The sequence below is a fragment of the Entelurus aequoreus genome, linkage group LG12 (genome assembly GCF_033978785.1).
Source record: "Entelurus aequoreus isolate RoL-2023_Sb linkage group LG12, RoL_Eaeq_v1.1, whole genome shotgun sequence".
NCBI classification, from domain to species: domain Eukaryota; kingdom Metazoa; phylum Chordata; class Actinopteri; order Syngnathiformes; family Syngnathidae; genus Entelurus; species Entelurus aequoreus.
In genome coordinates this window covers 60,501,657-60,521,408 of record NC_084742.1, presented here as the reverse complement: position 1 = coordinate 60,521,408, position 19,752 = coordinate 60,501,657, and the positions used below count along the sequence as shown (strand labels likewise).

The window sequence follows — 19,752 nt, the reverse complement described above, 5'->3', positions numbered from 1 at the left end:
CTGCATACTCACAGTAGCACGTCTGCGTCTTTGTCATCCAAATCAAAGTAATCCTGGTAAGAGTCTGTGTTGTCCCAGTTCTCTACAGGCGTCTGTGTATCCAAGTCAAAAGTCCTCCTGGTTAGAGTCTCTGTTATCCGAGTTCTTCCATCTTGACTGCATCTTTCGGGAATGTAAACAAAGAAGCGCCGGCTGTGTACTGTTGTTGCTGACTACGTTCGAAAAATACGTCCATTTCGCACCGACAACTTTCTTCTTTGCTTGCTCAGCTTCCTTCTCCATAATGCAATGAACATGATTGCAACAGATTCACGAACACAGATGTCCAGAATACTGTGGAATTATGAAATGAAAACAGAGCTTTTTCGTATTGGCTTCAATGTGGAAGGCATACCCGTGTTCGCCGGGCTACGTCACGCGCATACGTCATCCTCAGAGGCGTTTCGAACCGGAAGTTTAGCGGCAAATTTAAAATGTCACTTTATAAGTTAACCCGGCCGTATTGGCATGTGTTATAATGTTAAGATTTCATCATTGATATATAAACTATCAGACTGCGTGGTCGGTAGTAGTGGCTTTCAGTAGGCCTTTAGGTACAAGCTGGCTCATTGGATTCCACACTCTCTCTTTTTTCTATTGTGGATCACGGATTTGTATTTTAAACCACCTCGGATACTATATCCTCTTGAAAATGAGAGTCGATAACGCGAAATGGACATTCACAGTGACTGAACATGTAAATACACGGTTAATAATCTTCAGCTTTGCGAAGCTAAAAAAATAGAAGCTAACTTAGCTTCATAGCTAACGTGATAGCGGGCTCAAATGCAGATAGAAACAAAATTTTAAAAAACCCTGACTGGAAGTATAGACAGAAGATCAACAATACTATTAAACCATGAACATGTAAATACACGGTTAATAATTTTCAGCTTGGCGAAGCTAAAAAAATAGAAGCTAACTTAGATGCGGCGGCGGGCGTTGTACGCTTTTGACGACACCCCGGCCGCCATCGGAGTCGGCAAGAAACATATATTTCCCCAAAGTTACGTACGCGACATGCACATATCGACACGCACGTACGGGCAAGCGATCAAATGTTTGGAAGCCAAAGCTGTACTCACCGTAGTGCGTCTGCTATCCTGCTCAAAACACAACACAACCTCCTGGTGTTGGTGTTGCTACAGCCAGCCGCTAATACACCGATCGCACCTACAACTTTCTTATTTGCAGTCTCCATTGTCCATTAAACAAATTGCAAAATATTCACCAACACAGATGTCCAGAATACTGTGGAATTTTGTCAAAGAAAACAGAGGTATTTGAATTGGGTCCAAACACTACCCTTGACCTTGTGACGTCACGCGCATACGTCATCATACCGCGACGTTTTCAAGCGGAAGTTTCCCGGGAAATTTCAAATTGCACTTTATAAGTTAACCCGGCCGTATTGGCATGTGTTGCAATGTTAAGATTTCATCATTGATATATAAACTATCAGACTGCGTGGTCGCTAGTAGTGGCTTTCAGTAGGCCTTTAACAGCACCATAGGCTCAGTAGGCAGAGATTACAAAGGAAAATAACAAGTTAGCCTTTACGCAAACCATAAACTGATAGGTGTGGGCTGCACCTGAGAACACACTGTGCACTTCTGATTGGTGTTTCTATGCATGTGTGAGTGTGTGTGTGTGTGTGTGTGTGTGTGTGTGTGTGTGTGTGTGTGTGTGTGTGTGTGTGTGTGTGTGTGTGTGTGTGTGTGTGTGTGTGTGTGTGTGTCTGTCTGTCTATGAAGCTACAGTGCGTTAATAAATGTCCCCACACGATGTACATTCGACAGTGATTCATAGCAGGGAAGCTAACATCAACCCTACGGTGACAGCCAAAATATCTACTAACGTTACTTTGCTTCCTCAAATTTGACATTGAGTTCATGTAAGCTTAAACTTGTTAATCATGTGACCGCCTGGCTCTGTTTGATTGGTGAAACGGAGTCAAATGTCACCAGCGACTGCATTTGATTAGTGAAACGGAGTCAAACGTCACCAGTGACTGTATTTGATTGGTGAAACGGAGTCAAACGTCACCAGTGACTGTATTTGATTGGTGAAACGGAGTCAAACGTCACCAGTGACTGTATTTGATTGGTGTAACGGAGTCAAACGTCACCAGTGACTGCATTTGATTGGTCAAACGGAGTCAAACGTCACCAGTGACTGCATTTGATTGGTGAAACGGAGTCAAACGTCACCAGTGACTGTATTTGATTGGTGAAACGGAGTCAAACGTCACCAGTGACTGCATTTGATTGGTGAAACGGAGTCAAACGTCACCAGTGACTGCATTTGATTGGTGAAACGGAGTCAAACGTCACCAGTGACTGCATTTGATTGTGAAACGGAGTCAAACGTCACCAGTGACTGTATTTGATTGGTGAAACGGAGTCAAACGTCACCAGTGACTGCATTTGATTGGTGAAACGGAGTCAAACGTCACCAGTGACTGTATTTGATTGGTGAAACGGAGTCAAACGTCACCAGTGACTGTATTTGATTGGTGAAACGGAGTCAAACGTCACCAGTGACTGCATTTGATTGGTGAAACGGAGTCAAACGTCACCAGTGACTGTATTTGATTGGTGTGAAACGGAGTCAAACGTCACCAGTGACTGCATTTGATTGGTGAAACGGAGTCAAACGTCACCAGTGACTGTATTTGATTGGTGAAACGGAGTCAAACGTCACCAGTGACTGCATTTGATTGGTGAAACGGAGTCAAACGTCACCAGTGACTGCATTTGATTGGTGAAACGGAGTCAAACGTCACCAGCGACTGCATTTGATTGGTGAAACGGAGTCAAACGTCACCAGTGACTGCATTTGATTGGTGAAACGGAGTCAAACGTCACCAGTGACTGTATTTGATTGGTGAAACGGAGTCAAACGTCACCAGTGACTGCATTTGATTGGTGAAACGGAGTCAAACCTCACCAGTGACTGCATTTGATTGGTGAAACGGAGTCAAACGTCACCAGCGACTGCATTTGATTGGTGAAACGGAGTCAAACGTCACCAGTGACTGCATTTGATTGGTGAAACGGAGTCAAACGTCACCAGTGACTGTATTTGATTGGTGAAACGGAGTCAAACGTCACCAGTGACTGCATTTGATTGGTGAAACGGAGTCAAACGTCACCAGTGACTGCATTTGATTGGTGAAACGGAGTCAAACGTCACCAGTGACTGCATTTGATTGGTGAAACGGAGTCAAACGTCACCAGTGACTGCATTTGATTGGTGAAACGGAGTCAAACGTCACCAGTGACTGTATTTGATTGGTGAAACGGAGTCAAACGTCACCAGTGACTGCATTTGATTGGTGAAACGGAGTCAAATGTGAGACGAGAAGGTGCCTGGTATGTTAACGTAACATACTATGGCAAGAGTCATTCAAATAACTATAACATATAGAACATGCTACACGTTTACCAAACAATCTGTCACTCCTAATCGCTAAATCCCATGAAATCTTATACGTCTAGTCTCTTACGTGAATGAGATCAATAATATTATTTGATATTTTACGCTAATGTGTTAGTCATTTCACACATAAGTCGCTCCTGAGTATAAGTCGCACCCCCGGCCAAACTATGAAAAAAACTGCCACTTATAGTCCGAAAAATACGGTACCTAATACATACCTGTATACATATACCTAATACATACCTGTATACATATACCTAATACATACCTGTATACATATACCTAATACAATACACAAAAATATCTATCATTTAATATCTAAACTCAAAATAACACTTTCCCCAGCTGCTTCAGATAACTAGAATACCATTTAAAAAAAAAAAATTTTTCAAAACATCTTCGATGTTGTCATTTTTTGCCATTCAACATTATTATGTATTTTTGCAATGTAATTCATTTTTTTTCCCTCTTATAAAAATCAGAAAGCTATCATTTATTATCGCAACACACAGAGTGATGAGCACGAGATAATCAGCACATTGGGTATGTATATTTGACCTCCACACCTTTAGGGCTTAGGTTTGGGGGGGTTATGAATCATTATTGGTTAATAACTGAAAAACTATAATAGACTATTAAACAATGACAGCACAAACAATTGAGTCAAGTTTAGGGAGATTATGAAATAGTTGGGGTAATGACTCATAATAGCACGTCAATTACTTGTTAATGACACACAGCATGAAACGTTAATAACTGTTAATAAATGATTGCAGCACAAATGTTGCACAAACAATTGGGGCATGTTTGTGGGGATTTTGAAAAGGTGGGGGGGTGTATGAATCCTAATTTGTTAATTGTTAGAATAATTGTTTGTAAATGATCACAAAAGCTTTGTATTACATTGAGTTCCTGGCAGTGAGACGGGAGCTGTCTTTGGGGCCTACCAGTAGGAAGGCTCGTAAAACTCCACTGTGACTTCAAAGAGGACAGATGGCAGGATCTGCCCAATTTCCAGACGAACTCTTATTGAAGTATTTTACGAATCCTTTTTGAACTATTTTATGGAACTCTTTTTAAACTATTTTACGACCTCTTCTTTTGAACTGTTCGGTAACCAAAGGCAACGCTGTTTACGACCCACTTCCCTCTGGAAGCAGCTGTGGTCAGGTGGGGGGAGAAAGTCAAATAAAGAAGGAGGAGTGCAATCTTTGGGAGAAGCGTGGTGCAAGACTGCGCAGAGAGTACAGTGGCCGCGTCTCTCCTCAAAATTGAGTCCAAATTTAATTCTGTCTCTGTTTGATTCTTTGCCTCTTGTCTTGTTTAATAGATGTCATCAGTGTTTGAACCTGACATTAATAACTTTAAAAAAAAAAAAAGTTATACAAACAAAATGCAGCACAAACCAGCACATATGATTGGTGGAGATTTTTGACGTATTTGAGGACTAGTAACGGATAATAACACGTTAATTACATGTTAACATAAAACAATAAAATGTTGATAACTTTAAAACCGTAATATTTAGACCAGATATATTTGCAGCACAAACAATGGGGACAGGCTTGGGAGATTTGGTTGTAGGTTGGTTAGGAGCAATGGGCCCCATTCAGCAATAAGTTCCTAACTTTTCCTCTTATCTTTCTTGCTAAGTGATTTCCTAAGAGGAGTCCATTCAAATTCATGACGTGTTCTTAAACGGCCAAATTGTTCCCACCTGCTGTTCTTAAGTTGCTGAATGCCAAATGGTTCTGTAATTCCGTAATTTGCATAGGTAAACACCCTTAATTCCCCATATAAGGGCACAATTCCGGTGGAAAAGCCAAACATCAAACACACGGAGAAAACACAAACAGATTACAAAAGAGAAATTCGTATTATCCCGCGGGGGAAATACATAACGTCAAAACGTAACTTTAAGAAAGGGGGGACTGCTGAGGTAGCCTCGAAGCGGACAAGTAAATATTTGTCACTTCGGGCAAATAGGTCTACAAGGTGGGGAAATATGCGCATATCATTTACATTCATATCATATATATATATATATATACCGTATTTTTCGGACTATAAGTCGCATTCATATCATATATATATATATATATACCGTATTTTTCGGACTATAAGTCGCAGATTTATACTCAGGAGCGACTTGTGTGTGAAATGATTAACACATTAGCGTAAAATATCAAATAATATTATTTATCTCATTCACGTAAGAGACTAGACGTATAAGATTTCATGGGATTTAGCGATTAGGAGTGACAGATTGTTTGGTAAACGTATAGCATGTTCTATATGTTATAGTTATTTGAATGACTCTTACCATAATATGTTACGTTAACATACCAGGCACGTTCTCAGTTGGTTATTTATGCCTCATATAACGTACACTTATTCAGCCTGTTGTTCACTATTCTTTAGACATTTTAAATTGCCTTTCAAATGTCTATTCTTGGTGTTGGCTTTTATCAAATACATTTCCCCAAAAAATGCGACTTATACTCCAGTGCGACTTATACTCGGAAAAATACGATATGTATATATATATCTATATATATATCTATATATATATATATATATATATATATATATATATATATATATATATATATATATGTGTGTGTATATATATATATATATATATATATGTGTATATATATATATATATGTGTATATATATATATATATATATATATATGTATATATATATATATATATATATATATATATATATATATATATATATATATATATATATATATATATATATATATGATATGAATGTAGTATTAGACAATAGAAGTAAGGGAACTTGCCACACTTAAGAACAAATAGGCCACCCTAAGAGTGTTCCGGAGCACTCGTAGATTTTGTTCTTACCTACGAACAAATCCCAGCTAAGAAAACATTGGTGAATACAAAAATCTCCTTAAAAACTTCGTAAGTGGGCCTAAGAACAAAATGAGTTCTTAAGAACACTACAATACCGCAGTAACGATAAAAGGTTACAATAATAATAATGGCCTCCTCAGTGGCCTAGTGGTTAGAGTGTCCGCCCTGAGATTGGTAGGTTGTGAGTTCAAAACCTGGCCGAGTCATACCAAAGACTACAAAAACTTGGCAAAAACAAAAATTGCAGCACAAAGAAAAGGGACGGTCTTGCCAAGGTGGGGTGCTGGTTATGAATCATAAAACGGTAATAACATCAAAACTATAATAGTAGTTTTGCAGCAGAAAGGTTTGGTAAATAATTAGGGAGGTTTTGCCAAGGTGGACGGGACCAACTGACCACATACCTCCCCTTGAAGAACGCCACGTAGAAGATGGGCGCGTAGGCGTTCATGAACTTCAGCAAGAAGGCCTTCAGGACCAGACGCTCCTCAAAGTTGGTCTCGGTTTTAGGAATCTCTGCAAGGCAGGAAGTCCACGTGTCACAAAGTCCAGGCAGGAGGCTCCGGCGCGTCTCGCCTACCGAGCTCGGTCAGCCACACCGCCACCAGCGCCGTAGATCTCGTCCAAGATCAGGATGACCACCAGGTTGATGATGACGGCGGTGGCTGTCACCGTCACGCGCACGTTGGACTTGGTCTCCGGGTCTGGACTCATGGCCATCAGGGCCGATACGGTGATGCGGTACACGATGACGCCGAAAACTGCAGAGAAGGTCAAGCCGAACTAAGGAGAGAGAAAGAGGACTTGTGTGATCAACATGTGGAACTAAGGAGGGAGAAAGAGGACTTGTGTGATCAACATGTGGAACTAAGGAGGGAGAAAGAGGACTTGTGTGATCAACATGTGGAACTAAGGAGGGAGAAAGAGGACTTGTGTGATCAACATGTGGAACTAAGGAGGGAGAAAGAGGACTTGTGTGATCAACATGTGGAACTAAGGAGAGAGAAAGAGGACTTGTGTGATCAACATGTGGAACTAAGGAGGGAGAATGAGGACTTGTGTGATCAACATGTGGAACTAAGGAGGGAGAAGGAGGACTTGTGTGATCAACATGTGGAACTAAGGAGAGAGAAAGAGGACTTGTGTGATCAACATGTGGAACTAAGGAGGGAGAAGGAGGACTTGTGTGATCAACATGTGGAACTAAGGAGGGAGAAGGAGGACTTGTGTGATCAACATGTGGAACTAAGGAGGGAGAAAGAGGACTTGTGTGATCAACATGTGGAACTAAGGAGGGAGAAAGAGGACTTGTGTGATCAACATGTGGAACTAAGGAGCGAGAAAGAGGACTTGTGTGATCAACATGTGGAACTAAGGAGGGAGAAAGAGGACTTGTGTGATCAACATGTGGAACTAAGGAGGGAGAAAGAGGACTTGTGTGATCAACATGTGGAACTAAGGAGGGAGAAAGAGGACTTGTGTGATCGACATGTGGAACTAAGGAGGGAGAAAGAGGACTTGTGTGATCAACATGTGGAACTAAGGAGGGAGAAAGAGGACTTGTGTGATCAACATGTGGAACTAAGGAGAGAGAAAGAGGACTTGTGTGATCAACATGTGGAACTAAGGAGGGAGAAAGAGGACTTGTGTGATCAACATGTGGAACTAAGGAGGGAGAAAGAGGACTTGTGTGATCAACATGTGGAACTAAGGAGGGAGAAAGAGGACTTGTGTGATCAACATGTGGAACTAAGGAGAGAGAAAGAGGACTTGTGTGATCAACATTTGGAACTAAGGAGAGAGAAAGAGGACTTGTGTGATCAACATGTGGAACTAAGGAGGGAGAAATAGGACTTGTGTGATCAACATGTGGAACTAAGGAGGGAGAAAGAGGACTTGTGTGATCGACATGTGGAACTAAGGAGGGAGAAAGAGGACTTGTGTGATCAACATGTGGAACTAAGGAGGGAGAAAGAGGACTTGTGTGATCAACATGTGGAATAAAGGATAGAGAAAGAGGACTTGTGTGATCAACATGTGGAACTAAGGAGGGAAAAAGAGGACTTGTGTGATCAACATGTGGAACTAAGGAGGGAGAAAGAGGACTTGTGTGATCAACATGTGGAACTAAGGAGGGAGAAAGAGGACTTGTGTGATCAACATGTGGAACTAAGGAGGGAGAAAGAGGACTTGTGTGATTAACATGTGGAACTAAGGAGGGAAAAAGAGGACTTGTGTGATCAACATGTGGAACTAAGGAGGGAGAAAGAGGACTTGTGTGATCAACATGTGGAACTAAGGAGGGAGAAAGAGGACTTGTGTGATCAACATGTGGAACTAAGGAGGGAGAAAGAGGACTTGTGTGATCAACATGTGGAACTAAGGAGGGAGAAAGAGGACTTGTGTGATCAACATGTGGAACTAAAAAGAGAGAAAGAGGACTTGTGTGATCAACATGTGGAACTAAGGAGCGAGAAAGAGGACTTGTGTGATCAACATGTGGAACTAAGGAGGGAAAAAGAGGACTTGTGTGATCAACATGTGGAACTAAGGAGGGAGAATGAGGACGTGTGATCAACATGTGGAACTAAGGAGGGAGAATGAGGACGTGTGATCAACATGTGGAACTAAGGAGGGAGAAAGAGGACTTGTGTGATCAACATGTGGAACTAAGGAGGGGGAAAGAGGACTTGTGTGATCAACATGTGGAACTAAGGAGGGAGAAAGAGGACTTGTGTGATCAACATGTGGAACTAAGGAGGGAGAAAGAGGATTTGTGTGATCAACATGTGGAACTAAGGAGGGAGAAAGAGGACTAATGTGATCAACATGTGGAACTAAGGAGGGAGAAAGAGAACTTGTGTGATCAACATGTGGAACTAAGGAGGGAGAAAGAGGATTTGTGTGATCAACATGTGGAACTAAGGAGGGAGAAAGAGGACTAATGTGATCAACATGTGGAACTAAGGAGGGAGAAAGAGGACTTGTGTGATCAACATGTGGAACTAAGGATGGAGAAAGAGGACTTGTGTGATCAACATGTGGAACTAAGGAGAGAGAAAGAGGACTAGTGTGATCAACATGTGGAACTAAGGAGGGAAAAAGAGGACTTGTGTGATCAACATGTGGAACTAAGGAGGGAGCAAGAGGACTTGTGTGATCAACATGTGGAACTAAGGAGGGAGAAAGAAGACTTGTGTGATCAACATGTGGAACTAAGGAGGGAGAAAGAGGACTTGTGTGATCAACATGTGGAACTAAGGAGAGAGAAAGAGGACTTGTGTGATCAACATGTGGAACTAAGGAGGGAGAAAGAGGACTTGTGTGATCAACATGTGGAACTAAGGAGGGAGAAAGAGGACTTGTGTGATCAACATGTGGAACTAAGGAGGGAGACAGAGGACTTGTGTGATCAACATGTGGAACTAAGGAGGGAGAAAGAGGACTTGTGTGATCAACATGTGGAACTAAGGAGGGAGAAAGAGGACTTGTGTGATCAACATGTGGAACTAAGGAGGGAGAAAGAGGACTTGTGTGATCAACATGTGGAACTAAAAAGAGAGAAAGAGGACTTGTGTGATCAACATGTGGAACTAAGGAGCGAGAAAGAGGACTTCTGTGATCAACATGTGGAACTAAGGAGGGAGAAAGAGGACTTGTGTGATCAACATGTGGAACTAAGGAGGGAGAAAGAGGACTTGTGTGATCAACATGTGGAACTAAGGAGGGAGAAAGAGGACTTGTGTGATCAACATGTGGAACTAAGGAGGGAGAAAGAGGACGTGTGATCAACATGTGGAACTAAGGAGGGAGAAAGAGGACTTGTGTGATCAACATGTGGAACTAAGGAGGTAGAAAGAGGACTTGTGTGATCAACATGTGGAACTAAGGAGGGAGAAATAGGACCTGTGTGATCAACATGTGGAACTAAGGAGGGAGAAAGAGGACTTGTGTGATCAACATGTGGAACTAAGGAGGGAGAAAGAGGACTTGTGTGATCAACATGTGGAACTAAGGAGGGAGAACGAGGACTAGTGTGATCAACATGTGGAACTAAGGAGGGAGAAAGAGGACTTGTGTGATCAACATGTGGAACTAAGGAGGGAGAAAGAGAACTTGTGTGATCAACATGTGAAACTAAGGAGGGAGAAAGAGGACGTGTGTGATCAACATGTGGAACTAAGGAGGGAGAAAGAGAACTTGTGTGATCAACATGTGGAACTAAGGAGGGAGAAAGAGGACTTGTGTGATCAACATGTGGAACTAAGGAGGGAGAAAGAGAACTTGTGTGATCAACATGTGGAACTAAGGAGGGAGAAAGAGAACTTGTGTGATCAACATGTGGAACTAAGGAGGGAGAAAGAGGACTTGTGTGATCAACATGTGGAACTAAGGAGGGAGAAAGAGGACTTGTGTGATCAACATGTGGAACTAAAAAGAGAGAAAGAGGACTTGTGTGATCAACATGTGGAACTAAGGAGCGAGAAAGAGGACTTGTGTGATCAACATGTGGAACTAAAAGAGAGAAAGAGGACTTGTGTGATCAACATGTGGAACTAAGGAGCGAGAAAGAGGACTTGTGTGATCAACATGTGGAACTAAAAGAGAGAAAGAGGACTTGTGTGATCAACATGTGGAACTAAAGAGGGAGAAAGAGGACTTGTGTGATCAACATGTGGAACTAAGGAGGGAGAAAGAGGACTTGTGTGATCAACATGTGGAACTAAGGAGGGAGAAAGAGGACTTGTGTGATCAACATGTGGAACTAAGGAGGGAGAAAGAGGACTTGTGTGATCAACATGTGGAACTAAGGAGGGAGAAAGAGGACTTGTGTGATCAACATGTGGAACTAAGGAGGGAGAAAGAGGACTTGTGTGATCAACATGTGGAACTAAGGAGGGAGAAAGAGGACTTGTGTGATCAACATGTGGAACTAAGGAGGGAGAAAGAGGACTTGTGTGATCAACATGTGGAACTAAGGAGGGAGAACGAGGACTAGTGTGATCAACATGTGGAACTAAGGGGGGGAGAAAGAGGACTTGTGTGATCAACATGTGGAACTAAGGAGGGAGAAAGAGGACTTGTGTGATCAACATGTGGAACTAAGGAGGGAGAAAGAGGACTTGTGTGATCAACATGTGGAACTAAGGAGGGAGAACGAGGACTAGTGTGATCAACATGTGGAACTAAGGAGGGAGAAAGAGGACTTGTGTGATCAACATGTGGAACTAAGGAGGGAGAAAGAGGACTTGTGTGATCAACATGTGGAACTAAGGAGGGAGAAAGAGGACTTGTGTGATCAACATGTGGAACTAAGGAGGGAGAACGAGGACTAGTGTGATCAACATGTGGAACTAAGGAGGGAGAAAGAGGACTTGTGTGATCAACATGTGGAACTAAGGAGGGAGAAAGAGGACTTGTGTGATCAACATGTGGAACTAAGGAGGGAGAAAGAGGACTTGTGTGATCAACATGTGGAACTAAGGAGGGAGAAAGAGGACTTGTGTGATCAACATGTGGAACTAAGGAGGGAGAAAGAGGACTTGTGTGATCAACATGTGGAACTAAGGAGGGAGAAAGAGGACTTGTGTGATCAACATGTGGAACTAAGGAGGGAGAACGAGGACTAGTGTGATCAACATGTGGAACTAAGGAGGGAGAAAGAGGACTTGTGTGATCAACATGTGGAACTAAGGAGGGAGAACGAGGACTAGTGTGATCAACATGTGGAACTAAGGAGGGAGAAAGAGGACTTGTGTGATCAACATGTGGAACTAAGGAGGGAGAAAGAGGACTTGTGTGATCAACATGTGGAACTAAGGAGGGAGAAAGAGGACTTGTGTGATCAACATGTGGAACTAAGGAGGGAGAACGAGGACTAGTGTGATCAACATGTGGAACTAAGGAGGGAGAAAGAGGACTTGTGTGATCAACATGTGGAACTAAGGAGGGAGAAAGAGGACTTGTGTGATCAACATGTGGAACTAAGGAGGGAGAAAGAGGACTTGTGTGATCAACATGTGGAACTAAGGAGGGAGAAAGAGGACTTGTGTGATCAACATGTGGAACTAAGGAGGGAGAAAGAGGACTCGTGTGATCAACATGTGGAACTAAGGAGCGAGAAAGAGGACTTGTGTGATCAACATGTGGAACTAAGGAGGGAGAAAGAGGACTTGTGTGATCAACATGTGGAACTAAAAAGAGAGAAAGAGGACTTGTGTGATCAACATGTGGAACTAAGGAGGGAGAAAGAGGACTTGTGTGATCAACATGTGGAACTAAGGAGGGAGAAAGAGGACTTGTGTGATCAACATGTGGAACTAAGGAGGGAGAAAGAGGACTTGTGTGATCAACATGTGGAACTAAGGAGGGAGAAAGAGGACTTGTGTGATCAACATGTGGAACTAAGGAGGGAGAAAGAGGACTTGTGTGATCAACATGTGGAACTAAGGAGGGAGAAAGAGGACTTGTGTGATCAACATGTGGAACTAAGGAGGGAGAAAGAGGACTTGTGTGATCAACATGTGGAACTAAGGAGAGAGAAAGAGGACTTGTGTGATCAACATGTGGAACTAAGGAGGGAGAATGAGGACTTGTGTGATCAACATGTGGAACTAAGGAGGGAGAAGGAGGACTTGTGTGATCAACATGTGGAACTAAGGAGAGAGAAAGAGGACTTGTGTGATCAACATGTGGAACTAAGGAGGGAGAAGGAGGACTTGTGTGATCAACATGTGGAACTAAGGAGGGAGAAGGAGGACTTGTGTGATCAACATGTGGAACTAAGGAGGGAGAAAGAGGACTTGTGTGATCAACATGTGGAACTAAGGAGGGAGAAAGAGGACTTGTGTGATCAACATGTGGAACTAAGGAGCGAGAAAGAGGACTTCTGTGATCAACATGTGGAACTAAGGAGAGAGAAAGAGGACTTGTGTGATCAACATGTGGAACTAAGGAGGGAGAAAGAGGACTTGTGTGATCAACATGTGGAACTAAGGAGGGAGAAATAGGACTTGTGTGATCAACATGTGGAACTAAGGAGGGAGAAAGAGGACTTGTGTGATCGACATGTGGAACTAAGGAGGGAGAAAGAGGACTTGTGTGATCAACATGTGGAACTAAGGAGGGAGAAAGAGGACTTGTGTGATCAACATGTGGAACTAAGGAGAGAGAAAGAGGACTTGTGTGATCAACATGTGGAACTAAGGAGGGAGAAAGAGGACTTGTGTGATCAACATGTGGAACTAAGGAGGGAGAAAGAGGACTTGTGTGATCAACATGTGGAACTAAGGAGGGAGAAAGAGGACTTGTGTGATCAACATGTGGAACTAAGGAGAGAGAAAGAGGACTTGTGTGATCAACATTTGGAACTAAGGAGAGAGAAAGAGGACTTGTGTGATCAACATGTGGAACTAAGGAGGGAGAAATAGGACTTGTGTGATCAACATGTGGAACTAAGGAGGGAGAAAGAGGACTTGTGTGATCGACATGTGGAACTAAGGAGGGAGAAAGAGGACTTGTGTGATCAACATGTGGAACTAAGGAGGGAGAAAGAGGACTTGTGTGATCAACATGTGGAATAAAGGATAGAGAAAGAGGACTTGTGTGATCAACATGTGGAACTAAGGAGGGAAAAAGAGGACTTGTGTGATCAACATGTGGAACTAAGGAGGGAGAAAGAGGACTTGTGTGATCAACATGTGGAACTAAGGAGGGAGAAAGAGGACTTGTGTGATCAACATGTGGAACTAAGGAGGGAGAAAGAGGACTTGTGTGATTAACATGTGGAACTAAGGAGGGAAAAAGAGGACTTGTGTGATCAACATGTGGAACTAAGGAGGGAGAAAGAGGACTTGTGTGATCAACATGTGGAACTAAGGAGGGAGAAAGAGGACTTGTGTGATCAACATGTGGAACTAAGGAGGGAGAAAGAGGACTTGTGTGATCAACATGTGGAACTAAGGAGGGAGAAAGAGGACTTGTGTGATCAACATGTGGAACTAAAAAGAGAGAAAGAGGACTTGTGTGATCAACATGTGGAACTAAGGAGCGAGAAAGAGGACTTGTGTGATCAACATGTGGAACTAAGGAGGGAAAAAGAGGACTTGTGTGATCAACATGTGGAACTAAGGAGGGAGAATGAGGACGTGTGATCAACATGTGGAACTAAGGAGGGAGAATGAGGACGTGTGATCAACATGTGGAACTAAGGAGGGAGAAAGAGGACTTGTGTGATCAACATGTGGAACTAAGGAGGGGGAAAGAGGACTTGTGTGATCAACATGTGGAACTAAGGAGGGAGAAAGAGGACTTGTGTGATCAACATGTGGAACTAAGGAGGGAGAAAGAGGATTTGTGTGATCAACATGTGGAACTAAGGAGGGAGAAAGAGGACTAATGTGATCAACATGTGGAACTAAGGAGGGAGAAAGAGAACTTGTGTGATCAACATGTGGAACTAAGGAGGGAGAAAGAGGATTTGTGTGATCAACATGTGGAACTAAGGAGGGAGAAAGAGGACTAATGTGATCAACATGTGGAACTAAGGAGGGAGAAAGAGGACTTGTGTGATCAACATGTGGAACTAAGGATGGAGAAAGAGGACTTGTGTGATCAACATGTGGAACTAAGGAGAGAGAAAGAGGACTAGTGTGATCAACATGTGGAACTAAGGAGGGAAAAAGAGGACTTGTGTGATCAACATGTGGAACTAAGGAGGGAGCAAGAGGACTTGTGTGATCAACATGTGGAACTAAGGAGGGAGAAAGAAGACTTGTGTGATCAACATGTGGAACTAAGGAGGGAGAAAGAGGACTTGTGTGATCAACATGTGGAACTAAGGAGAGAGAAAGAGGACTTGTGTGATCAACATGTGGAACTAAGGAGGGAGAAAGAGGACTTGTGTGATCAACATGTGGAACTAAGGAGGGAGAAAGAGGACTTGTGTGATCAACATGTGGAACTAAGGAGGGAGACAGAGGACTTGTGTGATCAACATGTGGAACTAAGGAGGGAGAAAGAGGACTTGTGTGATCAACATGTGGAACTAAGGAGGGAGAAAGAGGACTTGTGTGATCAACATGTGGAACTAAGGAGCGAGAAAGAGGACTTCTGTGATCAACATGTGGAACTAAGGAGGGAGAAAGAGGACTTGTGTGATCAACATGTGGAACTAAGGAGGGAGAAAGAGGACTTGTGTGATCAACATGTGGAACTAAGGAGGGAGAAAGAGGACTTGTGTGATCAACATGTGGAACTAAGGAGGGAGAAAGAGGACGTGTGATCAACATGTGGAACTAAGGAGGGAGAAAGAGGACTTGTGTGATCAACATGTGGAACTAAGGAGGTAGAAAGAGGACTTGTGTGATCAACATGTGGAACTAAGGAGGGAGAAATAGGACCTGTGTGATCAACATGTGGAACTAAGGAGGGAGAAAGAGGACTTGTGTGATCAACATGTGGAACTAAGGAGGGAGAAAGAGGACTTGTGTGATCAACATGTGGAACTAAGGAGGGAGAACGAGGACTAGTGTGATCAACATGTGGAACTAAGGAGGGAGAAAGAGGACTTGTGTGATCAACATGTGGAACTAAGGAGGGAGAAAGAGAACTTGTGTGATCAACATGTGAAACTAAGGAGGGAGAAAGAGGACGTGTGTGATCAACATGTGGAACTAAGGAGGGAGAAAGAGAACTTGTGTGATCAACATGTGGAACTAAGGAGGGAGAAAGAGGACTTGTGTGATCAACATGTGGAACTAAGGAGGGAGAAAGAGAACTTGTGTGATCAACATGTGGAACTAAGGAGGGAGAAAGAGAACTTGTGTGATCAACATGTGGAACTAAGGAGGGAGAAAGAGGACTTGTGTGATCAACATGTGGAACTAAGGAGGGAGAAAGAGGACTTGTGTGATCAACATGTGGAACTAAAAAGAGAGAAAGAGGACTTGTGTGATCAACATGTGGAACTAAGGAGCGAGAAAGAGGACTTGTGTGATCAACATGTGGAACTAAAAAGAGAGAAAGAGGACTTGTGTGATCAACATGTGGAACTAAGGAGCGAGAAAGAGGACTTGTGTGATCAACATGTGGAACTAAAAAGAGAGAAAGAGGACTTGTGTGATCAACATGTGGAACTAAAGAGGGAGAAAGAGGACTTGTGTGATCAACATGTGGAACTAAGGAGGGAGAAAGAGGACTTGTGTGATCAACATGTGGAACTAAGGAGGGAGAAAGAGGACTTGTGTGATCAACATGTGGAACTAAGGAGGGAGAAAGAGGACTTGTGTGATCAACATGTGGAACTAAGGAGGGAGAAAGAGGACTTGTGTGATCAACATGTGGAACTAAGGAGGGAGAAAGAGGACTTGTGTGATCAACATGTGGAACTAAGGAGGGAGAAAGAGGACTTGTGTGATCAACATGTGGAACTAAGGAGGGAGAAAGAGGACTTGTGTGATCAACATGTGGAACTAAGGAGGGAGAACGAGGACTAGTGTGATCAACATGTGGAACTAAGGGGGGGAGAAAGAGGACTTGTGTGATCAACATGTGGAACTAAGGAGGGAGAAAGAGGACTTGTGTGATCAACATGTGGAACTAAGGAGGGAGAAAGAGGACTTGTGTGATCAACATGTGGAACTAAGGAGGGAGAACGAGGACTAGTGTGATCAACATGTGGAACTAAGGAGGGAGAAAGAGGACTTGTGTGATCAACATGTGGAACTAAGGAGGGAGAAAGAGGACTTGTGTGATCAACATGTGGAACTAAGGAGGGAGAAAGAGGACTTGTGTGATCAACATGTGGAACTAAGGAGGGAGAACGAGGACTAGTGTGATCAACATGTGGAACTAAGGAGGGAGAAAGAGGACTTGTGTGATCAACATGTGGAACTAAGGAGGGAGAAAGAGGACTTGTGTGATCAACATGTGGAACTAAGGAGGGAGAAAGAGGACTTGTGTGATCAACATGTGGAACTAAGGAGGGAGAAAGAGGACTTGTGTGATCAACATGTGGAACTAAGGAGGGAGAAAGAGGACTTGTGTGATCAACATGTGGAACTAAGGAGGGAGAAAGAGGACTTGTGTGATCAACATGTGGAACTAAGGAGGGAGAACGAGGACTAGTGTGATCAACATGTGGAACTAAGGAGGGAGAAAGAGGACTTGTGTGATCAACATGTGGAACTAAGGAGGGAGAACGAGGACTAGTGTGATCAACATGTGGAACTAAGGAGGGAGAAAGAGGACTTGTGTGATCAACATGTGGAACTAAGGAGGGAGAAAGAGGACTTGTGTGATCAACATGTGGAACTAAGGAGGGAGAAAGAGGACTTGTGTGATCAACATGTGGAACTAAGGAGGGAGAACGAGGACTAGTGTGATCAACATGTGGAACTAAGGAGGGAGAAAGAGGACTTGTGTGATCAACATGTGGAACTAAGGAGGGAGAAAGAGGACTTGTGTGATCAACATGTGGAACTAAGGAGGGAGAAAGAGGACTTGTGTGATCAACATGTGGAACTAAGGAGGGAGAAAGAGGACTTGTGTGATCAACATGTGGAACTAAGGAGGGAGAAAGAGGACTTGTGTGATCAACATGTGGAACTAAGGAGGGAGAAAGAGGACTTGTGTGATCAACATGTGGAACTAAGGAGGGAGAACGAGGACTAGTGTGATCAACATGTGGAACTAAGGAGGGAGAAAGAGGACTTGTGTGATCAACATGTGGAACTAAGGAGGGAGAAAGAGGACTTGTGTGATCAACATGTGGAACTAAGGAGGGAGAAAGAGGACTTGTGTGATCAACATGTGGAACTAAGGAGGGAGAAAGAGGACTTGTGTGATCAACATGTGGAACTAAGGAGGGAGAAAGAGGACTTGTGTGATCAACATGTGGAACTAAGGAGGGAGAAAGAGGACTTGTGTGATCAACATGTGGAACTAAGGAGGGAGAAAGAGGACTTGTGTGATCAACATGTGGAACTAAGGAGGGAGAACGAGGACTAGTGTGATCAACATGTGGAACTAAGGAGGGAGAAAGAGGACTTGTGTGATCAACATGTGGAACTAAGGAGGGAGAAAGAGGACTTGTGTGATCAACATGTGGAACTAAGGAGGGAGAACGAGGACTAGTGTGATCAACATGTGGAACTAAGGAGGGAGAAAGAGGACTTGTGTGATCAACATGTGGAACTAAGGAGGGAGAACGAGGACTAGTGTGATCAACATGTGGAACTAAGGAGGGAGAAAGAGGACTTGTGTGATAAACATGTGGAGCATCACCTACCATGAAAAGGATGGAGGAAACATTGATACAATATCCAGTAAGACGGTCCTTCCAGGTTAACTTGTCAATGGCCGCCTAAAGAGTGGAAACAACATGAAGTTAGGAATATTACAAGCAGCCATGTGTTATCGCTTCAAATGATACAAAAGATGTGTGAGGTCAAAAAGGAAGGGTGGCTGATACTGCAAATGGTTGGTATCGATCCGATACCATGGATACCGATACTTTTCACCTGACTTTTTTAAAGGTTACTAAAAAACTTTGTTATCCTTCCTTGAAATTTTGTTTGGATTAAACACAAACATGTTTATGAACACTTTAACAATATGATAGAATTTGCAATTCCATGTGAATGTCCTATGTGCGAATGTCCTATGTGTGGATGTCCTATGTGTGAATGTCCTATGTGTGGATGCCATATGTGTGGATGCCATATGTGTGGATGCCCTATGTGTGAATGCCATATGTGTGGATGCCCTATGTGTGGATGCCATATGTGTGGATGCCATATGTGTGGATGCCATATGTGTGGATGCCCCTTGTGTGAATGCCATATGTGTGAATGCCCTATGTGTGAATGCCATATGTGTGAATGTCCTATGTGTGAATGCCCTATGTGTGAATGTCCAATGTGTGAATGTCCTATGTGTGAATGTCCTATGTGTGAATGCCATATGTGTGGATGCCATATGTGTGAATGCCCTATGTGTGAATGCCATATGTGTGAATGCCCTATGTGTGAATGCCATATGTGTGAATGCCCTATGTGTGAATGCCCTATGTGTGTGTACCGCCGAACCACCTGAGTGGAACTGAAATGCTTGAATGTGGATATGCAGTAGATTGTGTAATGCTCATTAATTGTCAATGAGGAGACAATACCGGGAAAACGGGGAATTTTGGGAAAGGGAAAACATGTTTTGTGTTGGATGTATGGGAAGAGTAGTTTGGGTGGATGGCAGAAAGGTCGGGATCTGGTTTAAAAATGGCGAACATTTAGGGCATTGTAGAACTATGAATATGTCCCTTCATTTGAATGGGAAATTCCTGGAAATTTGGGGATTTCAGGAAAAGGGGGAATCTTTAAAAAT

The 19,752-nt window shown here is 42.9% G+C and overlaps 1 protein-coding gene across 1 annotated transcript in view; it reads right to left on the bottom strand.

Annotated features, from left to right (window-relative positions):
* The window catches only part of LOC133662382 (anoctamin-2-like), a 203,775-nt gene that overhangs the window by 36,170 nt on the left and 147,853 nt on the right, over positions 1-19,752 (bottom strand). The window contains 4 exon segments of the mRNA XM_062066334.1: positions 6,777-6,888; positions 6,953-6,980; positions 6,982-7,155; positions 18,662-18,736. Of these exon segments, the coding sequence (XP_061922318.1) occupies positions 6,777-6,888; positions 6,953-6,980; positions 6,982-7,155; positions 18,662-18,736 (389 nt within the window).